This window comes from Sturnus vulgaris, chromosome 1 (assembly GCF_052056855.1).
Source record: "Sturnus vulgaris isolate bStuVul1 chromosome 1, bStuVul1.hap1, whole genome shotgun sequence".
Taxonomy (NCBI): Eukaryota; Metazoa; Chordata; class Aves; order Passeriformes; family Sturnidae; genus Sturnus; species Sturnus vulgaris.
Genome location: NC_142243.1, coordinates 8920695 through 8935503, shown reverse-complemented (window position 1 = coordinate 8935503; position 14809 = coordinate 8920695). Strand labels below are relative to the sequence as shown.

Below are 14809 nucleotides of genomic sequence, written 5' to 3'. Positions count from 1 at the left end.
TAATAGCATCAGTGTCTGTCCCTGTACTTTAATTCAGTTGGGGCATTCCTGCAGCTCTTCCCATTCCAGTTCAGGTTCTCAGCTTTCAGTTTTCATCACTTGTGTTCTTGGCAACCAACCAAACCAAGACTGAAGAAGGGAGACTGTAAAAGGATGTTCCTAGAAGTTAAATCCTTCAGAGAAACAAAATTAATTTGGAGGGCAAGAGAGAATAGCTTTTGAATAGGACAAAATCAAATTTGGTGTAAGTGGCTTATGCAGAGGAGAAAATCCATGAGGTTTTCTCTAGCTTTGTTGACCAGTTTCTGTACTTTTTGTTAAATATAAACAAGTGATGTTTTATTGATGGTTGTTTGGGATTACTGCCTTCTGAACAAGCACAGATTTAGACCAGAGCAATAATTTTTTTAAATTTTTAATCTTTCATACTGGTAAAACTCTGTTGAATTTCAGTACAGTTTTTATTTTTCTGTTTTCCTGTCTAGCTGACATAGTTGCAGGCTTCTTGATGATCCCAGCTTTTTCCTTTTACATAGGACGGCTGTTGTTTTGCAGAACCACGTTCTGGCAGCCTCTCAAGATATCTCAGAAATGGCTGATCTTGCTCTCCAAAGTGAGAACAGCTCAACATTATCCTGATAAAACTCACTTTTGGTATTGGGATGACATGCTTAGCTTGGCTGATTAAAATCACTCTTTTTCCCCTCATCAAGTGTTACCTGACCTGGGGAACTGTGCACTCCCTGCAGGTTGAAAGGTTTGTCCTTGATCACACTGACAACAGCAGAGGTGCCTGGTTTGAAGTGGGCTGCACTAGAGCCCTAAGGACCAGCACCACCCATTTTATGGTACTGCTGGTCTCAACATCCTCTTGGTCTTCAGAAGTGTGTTGGGGGGAATATTCACATGTTGGAGGCATACTGATCTTTCCCACTAACTACTAAGAAAAGAACAAGGGAAAGATGAAAAGATAAAATTCCCTATGTTGGTGCCTTTCTGACAGCGCAGGGAAAAGAAACTTGGGTTTTATCTTTTTTCAGCTTCTCAACTGGAGTTCATTCTGGCTTTCTGGGAAAGAAAAATGCCTTGAGTGGAATGAAATGGTGTGATTTGCTGGAAGAGGTTTTGCTGCAGTGGCTCACAGCACAAGGCGCCAGTGGCTGGCTATTTACATCAGATAGAAGGAGAAATGGGATGGAGCTGAATGTATTTTTGGGAGCAAAACAATGTACAAATACAAATTTATCTTATATAGGGAAATTATGTCACACATCTCCCTTTGTACTGTGTGGTAACAATATGCATAGTAAAATGGGGATTTGAGCATGTAAATTCTGTGTATTGTGGCCTCCAAGAACAAAATAAAGAGCTGCAGTTCCTAGTTAACCTCACTGGAAAGCACTTTGAGTGTGAAGTTAAGACATACATAAGGGTTGCCTAGCAAGCTGTTCCAAATTTCACCTTCTGTTTGGAGAATTGCTCTGCAGGCATTGTTAACTAAGAATTTTGTTTGCCTCTATGAGGGCTTTAGAAGTTAATTAAGTATAAATCAGTGCTTGAGGTTTCTGTGAGTGCTGGTCACTCCATCACCAAAGAGACAACACAGAAATGGAGGGAGCAAGGAAAAGGTGACAAGAATGATTAAGGGCATGGAAAATTCATATGAAGAGAGATTGAAAAGACAGATTATTTCTTCTAAAACAGTAACAAGTAATAGTATAGAAAAGAAAAAAAAAGAGATATATAAAATGAGAAACTGAAGAAAGAGTAAAACTTTTGTTCTGTCTTTGGCCAAGCACCAGGGCAAAGATTTTCAGTTGTATTAAGTATGTAAAATAAAAGACTAATAGAAGAAAAGCTATCAACAGAATACAACTGCAACAGGCAACACTTTGTGCAGAATGTTGTTGATGCACAAGCTGTTAGCAGGAATCTCAAAAACCAAAGGAGCCACACGAGAAAAAATACTGTGTGATAAAGCAGCTAATAATGTTTTAGAAGATGCCTGTAACTTCATGCCCAGGTCTTAAAATAATCCAAATATGAAGTATGACCATTTAAGAAATGGGCCCACTTTGAACTTGTCCTCCTGTGCTGTTCCCTGGTGCATCTTGCAGACAAACCAGTGGAGAGGTCCAAGGGAGAGTAGTGACCCCCTGTGCTTGTATGGCATGGGAAAAGAAAATGCAGGAACCTCAGTAATGGCCAGGAAAGTCCTTTTCTTTGAATGCAACCACAGACATTAACCCCTGCTGCTGCTGCAGGGTGTTCAGTGGAACTGGTGCCATGGGACAGGTCAGGGGCAGTGGGCAGGGCTGCAGCTCCCTTGTGGCCAGGCACTCTCAGGGCACAGCCCTGGCCCAGCTGAGAGCACGGCTGTACAGGGAGACACATGGGAGAGCCCGAGAGAAATTGTGCACGAGGTCTCTCTGACCATCAGTACCAGGTATTAAATCCCTGTTCGTTTTTCCAGTATCTCCTATGACACCAATACAGTGAAAGTGTACAGTGAAATATTGGCCATTCTTTAATCCTTGAAGACTTGTGTGATGTGTGATAGAAAGAATGTCTGTACTTAGAGCCATGAGGAAACTCATGCATACTATTTTCCCCATAGTTTAGTAGGATTTCTCTGTATTACCGAAGATTTGCTTCATAATAACCTACTGTGACTTAGTAGGAACTTTGTTCTTTATCAAATAACACTTTAACACTTGTGCATTAAATTTGTATTTGGTCTGCCTAGCAGAGCTGAAGAGGGATTTGATTTTTTTTTTCAATGGGAATGGGTGAAAAGCAGTGAGTTTAGTTTTCAGATCAGGAGGGGGTAATGACTGGCAATTTTGACTGTCATGATAGATGATGTTATAAAAAAAGTTTCTCACTTATGGCCATCTTTGGTAAATACTTCCTTTATCCTTGCATCACCTCTGATGTATGGCTGCCTTCTGTGGAGAAAAAAGAAAGTATTTGAAGTATTTAGAAGTTTTTAGGATTTCTTTACCTATTTCTCTTTTGCTTTTAGAAACTCTGTTACCATGAATGAAGTTACACAGACTTAGGGAGGAGCAATACTAATATTTGGAGTGGGGTAAAATAACATTTTTAGACATAAACTAGTGGCTATTTTATTTCTCTCCAGGCTGGAAGTGCACACTGAGTCCTGCTGGCTGCTGGGAATTCTTATTTCTAGCAGAAATGATCTCCCATTTTCAGTCCTGCAGGGCAATAAAGTAGTTGCCTACACAGCCTTAATGTATAGCTTTCCTGAGAAACTACAGCTGTCTTGGGACTGCATTTTTTGCCTACTTTGGGCCCCAGGCAACTATAAACGCTGGGAGTGAAAAAGGAAACATTTGTGGCAGTTATCTTTAGGAGCGCTGGCATCTGCCGGAAGCTGCTCAGGTTTTGGGTGGGTTAGACAAAGTCAAAATCCACGATGGATTTACACGTGGTTCTTTCAGGTTAATTCAATTGTTGTCGTGGTTTATTTGTAACCCATACTGTGCTGTGTGGCTCTCGCTGTGCTAGTGGTGAATCTTGTGAATCTTCTGTGCCAGTTCGTATTTAGGAGCAGCTGTGCCCTCATGAGCGTGTACTAGAGTTAGTTAAGATGAACAAAACATGGCAAAGGTGAAGTTTGTTTTACATTTTTTTATCTCTCTTATTCCTTTAAGAAGTCTTTCCTCTTCCAGCTTCATACTTGCCATATACTTATATACTTGTAAAGTATTAAATGCAAGCACAGCTGAAATGTGGGAAATGCAATTTAGAAACCAGCACTGGTCAAAACTACTTGTTTGTTTGTTTGTTTTTGTGGTGTTTTTTTTGTGGCAAGTAGGTCAGTCTGATGTATCATCACTTCCAGAATTGCAGTTGTCTGAACTGCAAGGTCAGACATAGTCAGGAACAAAATAAGAAAAAAAAAAAGGGTGCTTTTACACCAGTAGATCTCAGGTGACTTCAGGTACAGAGTTTTCAGATATATGTTATTTGAAACAGACATTGATTTCCTTAGATTCTGGTAGTCCCTTTAAATTCTTAGGGAAGCCACCATAATGTCATCATGTAGGGAAGATACTCTTTCAAATCAGTCTAAAGAATCCCCACCTTTCTTTGTGTCGCTCCTGTTCTTGAAGACCAGGGTGCTGCAGTCCTGTTTAGTCCAGCATCTGTTTCACAAGACTTTTAGAAATAAAGGCTCTAAACTCTCATACTCATGCAGTCCCAGTCAGTGGTCTTTTGTATTTTTGTGTGGGAAAACATTCCCCAGCTGAGTAACCTAAACTTGGTCTTCAAATTTCACTGACCCTCTGGAAAGCAGTATTATCCCCAAAGATACCTGTGCTTTCTTGGCATGCACTGCAGGGCAATATTATCATTATTTCAGAGAAATATCATTAGACCTATGCTGTCATGTCTTCCTTGGCAGTGTGAGCTATGTGAGAGATATCTGCCTCTTTCAGGAGCTTCTGGACTATTCAGATTACTTCATCATTGGTGAGAGGTTGCTGAAAGAATGAAAGTAAAAATATTTTCTCAAGCTGTATTGCATAGACAGCATCTTTGGTTCTGTGCAAGCAGGAAATTTTCATGTCTGCTGGACACCTGGAGATGCGTACAAGACCCCAATGGCTTTTTGTTTGATTTGGTAGTATAAAACTGTGCAAATGTTTGAATTTAAAGAGAGGGAATAAAACAAAGAAATAAACCAAGGAAAAGTCATTTCCATTTAAAGTTAGCCATGTTTTCTTTGCTTTCCCTTTCTGCGTGGCTTCAACTTTCTTTGTACACATGAGGAAAGGGGAATCATCATTACATGAGTCATCACCAGGAAACACACACAATGCTAAAATAATTGAAATTTTAAGTTTCACAGACCACCATCAAAATTGAGGTTTTGTTAGGAGAATGATTCTCAAGCCTGTATTTGGCTGTGATGCACTCAAAAAAGAAACAGCACCCCTGGGTTTTAGATCATTAAAAAATCAAGCAAAGCCATCCCCCTCCCCCTGTCCCCAGGTTCAGAGTTACATTCAGATATACAGAGTGTGGTACAAGAGGGCAGATAGTGAACTGAACTGGACACATGAAGACTGCATTGACAATCAAAGAAATATATTTTACTTTCTTCTTTTCTTCTTTTCTATTTCTGTTCCTCCCAAGATCTGTCACATACAAGTCTAGATAAAAATGAATTGTCCAAAGTATGGATGTGTAATGATACGTTTGATGCTGTGTCTTTCAAAATATTACTCTCAAACATTTTTCCAATATATCTCTTTATCCCTTTTCTGAAGGGACACAGATATGAGATACAGTTGCCTTTTCTGACAAGGATAGAAAATATACATGCAAATGTTCCACATAGGTAAACAGCTCTTTTATTCCTGGACAAAAAGTATGCTGAAATTAAGCTAAAGCTTGAAAGTATGTTTCAATAACTCAAAAATAAATGGTAATAAAGCTGTAATTATCCCCAAAGCTAGAAATACAGTAAATAAGTTAAAGTTAAATTTATAACACCTGCAAGCTTATCAAGTATGCAAAAGCAAAACGAAGGCAGCCAAATGACTTTAGCTTCACCCTGTAGTAACACTAAGCAAATTTAGTTAGAGAATAATGATGTTTATAGTCCCAGATTCATTTGTTTTAAAAAAAAGAGCTTAGCTTATTTTTTCACTTTTTAAATCTCATTGTCTTATGACTGCATCCATTGCAGAACAGTGAAATCCAGGCTGTACGTGCAGACCTCAGCTCATCCTGTGAATAATACCTCCTGAAAAGGAGAATGAAACTACGGTCTCAAATGTATTAAAGCTGAGGGGAAAAAAAAGAGGCATTTTAAAGGTCTTATTCCTCCACACCTAGCATATAGATTACATATATTCTTAGTCTGTGCTATACATTCTGTTGAAAGGTGTAGCCTTGAATCACTTAGAATTGTGTCAGCATTTTAATTTAAAATTTCTGCAAAATATGTTCGTTTCACATATAAAATTAACACAGTGTGCTTGTGATCATGCCTGCTTAAGCAGATTTGTTTTTTGATTGATAGAATATTAGGCAGGTCAGGTTGGAAGGGCTTGGTGTACACTCAGCTATCACTTTTAATAAACAGTAATTTACTTGTTTAGTGTCTCTGCATTTTCTTAATAATTATCCATGGAAAGCTTTATTTTCTCCTATATTTTGCAAATTCTAGAATAATTGTGCCACACTATTTCTGGACTAACTCAAGTTATTTCCATTTTAACTTGCTAAACAAAAAAAAAAAATTAAAGCGTGGAAATGTTAGTCCTATTTCCTGGACTTAATTTTTGGTTTTGTGCAAATTTCAGGATCAGTTACAAAATAGATTTTCATTAATATGAAGTAATGAAATTATATTTCTTTTTCTAAATAAACTGAAAAGTTGACATTTTTCTCAGATCCCAGATCTCCTGTTAGGCAGATCTGAGGTGGCTGTGGAAGAAGAGCAGTGTTTTAGATACGAAGCTATTTTTGTTTGCTTTGGACTGAACATTTATCATGCACCTGGTACCAGCTAGAAGCAAATGATTCATGTGCCATGGTCACTGGCTGGACTTGGAATAGCTGAAGGTATTGCTTAGAGAATTGGCATTGAGTATTTGCACCATCCTCTCTGGAGGCAGCTTTGGGGTAGAATGGCTCGTCTTTAATGACTGCAAAGCTGAGGTGAACATTGGCTGTGTCTTAATTGGGATGCTCCAGTCAGCTCTTCTGCTTTACTGTGCCACCCTGAGGTTCTCAAATTCCATTTTTGCAAATAAAGCAAGGGAAAAGCTTCAGTATTACCCATTTGCCTCGGTTACATCTGGTTTTAATTCTATGGTTACCTATACTCATAATTCTTACCAGGGTATATACATATATTTCTCTCTAAAACCAAACGTTTCAGCAAACTGTGTGGCTTCAATGGATTTTCCAATTTCCTGAAGTAGAAGACAGATGAAAATTTCTCTGAGTTCTTTTTTGCTGTCTTGCCCTTTGTGACACCAGTGGCTGCTGTGCATCACAAAGTCTCGTGGCAGAAGACACAGCTCCTGTCACTGGCTGGTGACATGGGCTGACACTTCTGGAGAGCAAGTCACATCTGCAAACCAGCCTGGACAGGAATCTCTGGGCTCCATTTCTGAACAGACTTGATGCCTCCTTGTTTGAGAGGAGAGTTTTTTACCTCCTCAGGTTCAGTGACCCACCTAACAAAACATGGTGGCAAGACTGGCTCCCAGTTTTGTCCAGGAGGTGCAGCAAGTCTCTTAATGCCTTTCTTTAAATGTGGGTAAGCTACATTTATGCTACAGAGTGGTTCATTCACAAGTGGAGTGTATGGATTTGAAAATCTGTTTGTTGGACCTGGCACTTCATGCTTCTCCCTGTCTCTCTGTGGACAGCCAAGTATTAGGGGCATTTTAGAATCTCATTGTGCAGAGGACTGGGGGGTTTCCAAGTGTACTGTTTATGGTTTGTTTAAGGTTATCAATTGTGTGTCAAATAAAAAGCTCACTGCAGATGATCATGGTGCAGTACTTTGAACTCATTTAACTCAACATTATTTACAGAATATTTATCTTGGTTATGGCAGTTTTTGTCATACAGCGATATTACTTCTCCATTATATACTGCATGTGACCACCATATAAGTTTGATAATAAATGTTGGGAAATAAAAAACAGAGTAAGTGCCTCAGTATGATAGCAATTCCCATGTGATGGGAAATAATGTCATAAACTTCAAATTACCTTTTAAATAAATGTTTATGTCCAACCCATCCATTAGATCATAGCCTGAAGGTCAGGAGGATCGTTTCTTCATCTTTCACTGTATGCATTATAGTTGCTTTTTTAGGTGTAAATGATGTTTTTAAATGAAGAATGGCACTTGAACTATACACAAACAATGGCTAGACATTACTGAGTCGCAGCATGGCAGAAATAGCCTCAGCCACTCTGCTAAATATAGAAGAGCAGCAGTAAATTGAATTCATTCTTAGAAAATATTTTTAATGGCTGAGACAATACAGAAGTACAGTTCATGTCATTCTCACAGTATGAAGCTTTGACATTTTAGTCAAGTTTGAATTCTAGTTGTGGTTTGGTAAATGACTGATTTGCAAAATGCTTGTGGGAGTAAAAATTTTGGAGAGGAAGGCAGAGCATACCTGAGCATATAGAGAAGTGCACAGGTAACAGATATTGTATTTATGAGGGTCTGAGCCATCCAGGGCTTTGTGCATTTGTGAAGAGATGCCAGCTCAGTAAGTGCCATGGGATGGTGTGAAGCACCCCACACACTCTGAGACCCCACTATTCCCAATGCCTTTTGTAGGAAGGGAGCATTGGTGACCCATATTAGGGCCAAATTCCACATAAAGACATTTCCCTGCTTTAAGCTGCACATCACTTGTCCGTATGTCCTGGAGGAACCCATGTGGCTCCCCAAAACACGCCATGCACCAAAACTGTTACATGTGGTGGTCTTGAACATGTTATCCCTGCAGTGCCAGTCCAGAAACCCAAGTGGGAGCTGGGATGGTTGGGCTAACAGAGAGGTGGCTTTGGAGAAGCTGTAGCTGTCCTGAGCTGGCTGGTGTGGGTGTGGGGATGGGGCAGGTTCCTCAGCCAGGGCTGCGCTGGCTGGGACAGGGGGAAGGAAGAGCTGTCGAGAGCTGTCAGACTGATCTGGAAATAAATTCAAACCCAAAACTTCTGTTTACAGGCGGGGGAAAACCCATTGTCATGGAAATTTAAAACTCCAATCAAGAAATTCAGGGGTGTTTTTGCTTCAGCCATGATTTGACCTTCCTGTTTACATTAAACATTTTTTACGGCAGAGTGACGTGGTTGCTTTGTTTGAGATATTTGACAGTTAGAACAGTTCTGGGAATAATTATTTTGGTTCTATATATGTCAGGAAAGAACTATGTTAATATTTGAGAATAGGTACATTTTTAAAACATATTTAAATTTGCTATGATTCTCAACTTCACCTTCTTCTATGAGGACCATGAATATGTTAAACTTAATTTTAAAACAGCATTTCTTAGTAACAAATACTTTATGTCCAAAAAGGTCTTTTTGGTTAGAGGTTAATCTATTCCAGAACCAGGAGTCTATAATATTGTTTCCTTTGTCATTATAATTCCTGTAAAAATGGTACATTAATTTCTTAGAGATCACTTGATCTCAGTTCTTTTTTGTTAGCAGAGGTCTATAATCCTTTCCACAGCAACCACTTGTAAAAGCAGAGGATTATGACTTGAGGCAGGATATGAACAGCAGGAACAGATCAACTTAAAAACAAAGATCCTGTTTGAGTACAAATGCTATTGTTAGCACAGAGTTGGGGCGAGTCAAGTGGCAGGATGTCTATTAGAATATAATAAATTCATATCAAAGCCACATGGCATGCTAGCCAGAAGACACATCCTTCTAGCAGTTATGAGATAGACCTCTTATTTTTATACCTTTACTTATGCTTTTGCTTAGTCCAATAAACCATTTCCCCTGGGAATGGCTGATATCTAAACATCTGAGCAGCTTTTTTGGTTTTCTGTAGATTTATTTTTCTGTCTAAAAAGTTTCCGCTCTGTTATACTTTTCCCAAAATCTGCTAAAAGCAGTGATTTGAAATTACACTACTGCAAGGTCATTCTGAGGTTAGTAATAGTCATTGTGGACTATTGCTATCTTTTCTTATGAAGTGTGTGATCCTCCAGAGAAAAAGAGGAAAAGAGGTTTTTTCCTTCTTCCTATATTTAAAAATAAGAGATACAATGACATCTTTTCCTTTATTAAAAAGTCTTGTGTTTAATACTGATAGTTTAACTACCTAACACTGATATCTGTTACTCAATTCAATGTATTTTTGAAGCTTAATTTATTTTTCTAATATTTTTCATGTTAAGGTTAGTAGGAAGCTACAGAAGTATCAAGTGACAGAATACATACTACTCAAGTGTGATAGTATGTTTTTGCTTTTGGTAAAAATTAGAAAAACTCTTTCATGGCCCAGACAAAATTAATAAATATACAAAAATGCAGTGATGGTGTCAGGTAGCAGTTTCACTTGGGACAGTCTTCTGAACAGTTACTCTAAAAACTGACACCATATACAAGTAGTAATCTCTGCTTCCTAAGCTTCTGTTGACTATATTTTTGTAATAGACAGTGAAATATATCCTGTTTATAAATTACACGAATTTCATCTCAGTCTATTAATTTGTATATGCATATATGCATGTATGTATATTTATATAAATATACATACTGTATTAAACACCATGACATAGTAAAAGTCTGTGTAAGAATCTCTACTGGCAGTTAAGACAGAAGTTTTGCTAGAAAAGAATATTTGAAGGGGCCTTTAATCATTGTCATGTGGTGACTAGAAGAGACTCAATATGATGGTTTCAGGGAGTTTGTTTAAATGCTTGCTGCTGCATGGATTAGGATCCCCCTTCAGTGTCCTAAAGTTTGCAAGGTTAAAAAAGCCTCCAACATAATCTTAAGTTATATTTCGAACTCCTGTCTGGAAAGAAGATTTTATTGCAGCTGATAAATAATGGTTTTCAGATCATCCTGCTGATGGCACTTGGGCTGCAACTAAATTATCAATGAATAAGGAAAAACAGAAGCCATTCTAGTGGTATGAATTTTTCAGCCTGTATTATTTTGTTAGCCTGAGGCAAGAGATTGTGCTCTTAGTACTCATTTGTGAAGAGTGAGTAATCTGAGACAAATGTGTACCCACACCGTGTGTGCAATATGGCCACATCCTGTGTGCTATGCAGCCAAGGACCTCTCATGGACAATAGTCATATGTTAAAAAAAGGATCATTTTATCACAATGGCTGTGATCTCACCACCACAGCTGATTCTAACAGCAGCACAACATGAGCAGACATGTAGGTCTGCTCATCCTGTTAGAATCAGAATTTTATATTATCAGGAGTCGGTTTTACCAGCAGGATTTTCTGTTACCTAACCAGAATTCTGTATATTTGCACGAATTCTATGCATGAGAGCAACTGAAAATACGTATTCCCAGTGCTATCTATTTTGGTGTTTCAACATGACTTGCATTAGTGTGTGTGATAGCTTGAATTTTCTTTCTTCGCCAAAGCTGCTTAAACAATACAATGACAGATTTCTGCTTTTATTCTTCGTTAATGTCATTCTTCATCCTCTCTGCCCCACATCAGGGAGGAAGTGTTGCGAGTTTGCTATTTTAATGAAGAGAAATGAGGCATCTATCAACTAGGATTTACACTGGAGAGCACATCAATTCACTTGCCTTGAGCTTGCTGAGTTTGCATATCCAGGGCCAAGCAGTGCTCTCAATTACTCCCGTGCAACCCCATTAACTTCAGGAGGTTGTGTGTTTCAAAAGTGGTTTTGCAGAACGTGGAGTGATATTAGGGAGAGAAAAAAAAAAAAATCTGTTAGAGGAGTCAAGCTCCAAAATGTGATTTTTGGTTATCTATATGAAGATGTGCATGCAGTCATAATTGCACTTTTGAAAGGTTAGGGTAATCATCGTGTAGTAATTTTCATTGAGCATCCCTTTGTAGATGTGCTTAACGGAACAGACAGCCGCCCAAAAATTACTGCAGCGAGGGAGAGAACACTTCCAGCCCTGGAAACACGTTGTAAATCATATGTCTTTAGTAGACTCCATCCTGTAATTACTCTTAACCGTAGGTTGTTCCCTCCTTTCTCTGTCTGTCTCTGCAGGAGCTATGCCGCCAGCGCATGGCAGTGAAAGGCTCTGACCGCCCCGAGCCCCTGCACTCGTCCCGAATCAACAGCGTCTCGTCCCAGTTCAGTGATGGGCCCATCCCCAGCCCCTCTGCCCGCAGCAGCACCTCGTCCTGGTGTGAGGAACCAGTCCAGTCCAACATGGACATCTCCACCGGTCACATGATCCTGGTAAGGCACTGCTGTCCTCGCGGCACAATTTTGGGTGCCGGCTCAGCTTTTGGGAAGGGATGGCTTTTTAAAGATGTCTTTTCACAGGTGGAAAATATTGCTGAGCTTCGTTGGTAATCTTAACTTCGTGTAATTAAAACTAAAGGCATTTTTATGTACATTTATTTTTCATTATATCTTCGTTTTTCTTCTCTTGGGAACATTCTTTTCTCTTGGACATACGAATTGTTTGCGTGCTTGCTTTTAAGAAAAAAAGCCCTGTGGTGTCCTCTCGTCCTATTAATTTATGTTTACCCCAGCTTAGACAACTGCCAAATTTCTGATCAGCTCACTGCTTTTTCTCATGAGTCTCCAATGTGTGGAGGTATCTGAGCTGAGAAGGCAACAGAAGATTAGTGATATGGAGCAATTTGTTTCTGTCACCCTTAGAAAAGAAAAGGGATCTGATTTTTAAACCTTGCCTGGATTTTTGTTTTTTGTCCTTGGATGAATTTCTTCCAAGCTGGATTTCTTGTGTTTGAAATGATCCAAATATATTCTATTGATGGAGTCTATGTTGGAAATCTTGGGTTACTTCCAAGCACAGCTTGAGACCAATATTAGTGTAGAAGATGGACACATGAAGAGTTTTTTTGTGTGTGAGAGTCAGATTCCAGTGGTTGGGACTGGTGGAGCTTTTCTCTGTCCTGCTGGGAGAGCTGTAGAACAATCCTCCATTTTTTGTGCCTCATTTTATCTTTCTTTAAATATTTACTGTCTCTCTGAAGTGTGCTGACACTAGCTGAGTAGAAGTTAGTTGGTGGTGAAGAACTTGACCAAAAGTTGTATTGTTTTGCTTTATATATTTGACTTCTGCTTTATATGTTTTCTTCTGCTTTCTGTCATACTTTTGGGCCATAATTTTTAAACCTCTTTCTTTTTCTGGACGTGTATTTGAAAGTGCTATCTTCTGAGGTATTTTTCAAGTTCTTACAAGCCAATCCCACATAATGGAGAATGGAATGAAGGCAGGCAAAACCCAAAAGCCCAATTTGACCTCAGCCAAGTTACTGACCTCCTTCATCCTTGACGGAGTCAGCTATAAAACTGAGCAAAAGCAAGGTGGGATTTTAAACCAGATGCTTCCTCAGAGTATATCATCCTGAGTAAATACATGACTGCCATCCCCCTCCCAAAAGTAATTAATTAATTATTATGTTAATATCTGGTAGACATATCTGGTGCATTTTGGAAGGGTTGTTCCCATGACAGAAAACCATTTGTTACAGTTTTGACTGTTCCACTTTTGCCTAACCATAATTAAAATTCACTTGATTTCCTTTCATAGTTGAGTAAAGTACTTGGGGGCTGGGGGGGGAGGATGGAGAACCCCAAACGTTTCCAGTTGCCCAACCTCAAAATAAGTACAAATTCTGAGGCAAGGTTCAATATGTTCTGAGGCAGTATATTTGTATGGAAATAAGAGCAAAATTTCCTATGTAGATGTAAATATGCATTTAACATTTGCAAACAGTTTCAACTACTTCAAATCGAGCAAAATTGTTTTCAGTGATATTATTGGGAAACAAAAAGTAATCTCAAAATCATGCTTAAAGGAGAGAAAGTTGCATATGGGAACCACTTATTCTGGCTCTGTAAATTTCTGCAAGATTGCAAGAAAGAATTTTCTTCATATGGCAATAAATAAACTTTAAAAAATAGTCACATTGGTCAAGATCACTGTTACGGTGTTCAGTGTCCATAATTCAGTCAGTCCTGTTTAACCCTGCATGAACTCATACATGTGTTAACTATCCAACAACAGATGTTATATCTTAGGTGGTGAGGGTTCAAAGAAGGGTAACGAAATGCTGTAGTGTTTTGAGAGTGCAAGCCACACAGAGAGAGTAAAAACAGTTAATTTGTTAAATCTAACCTGAACAAACAAAAATCAGTGATTCAGGGGAGTCTGTCTATGTTATGTGCTGTGGCATACAGGATGAGAAAAATTGTTCTTAATGGACTCAGATGATACAGTTAGGAAGAAAATATTTGTTAGCATCGAAAAGATGCATTTAGCTTTGCTATCAGGGCAAGCCTAATAGGAGGGTCAGGCAGGCAGTGGGATGTTTACTTAAGGAAGCAGTTAAACCATAAATATAAGATTTGCCAAAGGCGAAGCTGGGTTAGGTTTACATGGAAGGATCAGCATCTCTCGGCTACAGCACAGAAGCAGATGATTGGGCTTGATCAGAAATGCTCATGTTTTGTGTCACTGTGGGTCACAGTGAAACTGGAGAGCTGACCCAGTTTGTGTTCTGCTCAAAAATAAGTGCACGTCTCTGTAATACCTTATTTACCTGAATTTCTCTCCTTCTGGGGATGCTGTGGCTTGTTGGACCTCAGCAACAGAAGCAGCTCACCAGAGGTGACCTCTTCCTCCCTTTGCCTTCCAGATACAAGTGGAGGAGAGTGAGGAGACACTTTGCAACTTCTATACCATTCAATAGAAGACATTTTTCAGTTCTTCTCATTTTCCTCTGCCACAATCCTCTTACCTTTTAAATTTTGTAGATATTTTATTTGAAAAATATGTCAGTGCCCAAAAAAGCAATGAGAAATATTAGCAAGGTGTCTAGTAAGAATGGCAAATATCCTCTGTTTTGCAGGGTAAATGCACTTACAGGTCTGTAAATGTGTTTTTGAGCTCCACAATGTGCAGTGAAGGGCTAGTTAGCTGAGCTAAGGCTCTTCAGTCCTTATTGCTTATAGGTGCCACGATCTCCTTAGAGAAAATAAAACAATGGATTACTGTGTAATGTGACAGCAGGAAATAATTTATTTTGAATCATAAACAGAAAAAACTTAAATGGAAA

General features: G+C 38.9%; 1 protein-coding gene across 2 annotated transcripts in view; it reads left to right on the top strand.

Moving 5' to 3' along the window:
- PTPRN2 (protein tyrosine phosphatase receptor type N2) overlaps window positions 1–14809 on the top strand; it is a 637088-nt gene that overhangs the window by 540125 nt on the left and 82154 nt on the right. For both annotated transcript variants that reach the window (XM_088159091.1, XM_088159088.1), the window contains one exon: window positions 11760–11954. In XM_088159091.1, the coding sequence (XP_088015217.1) occupies window positions 11760–11954 (195 nt within the window). The remainder of the gene's footprint in view (window positions 1–11759; window positions 11955–14809) is intronic.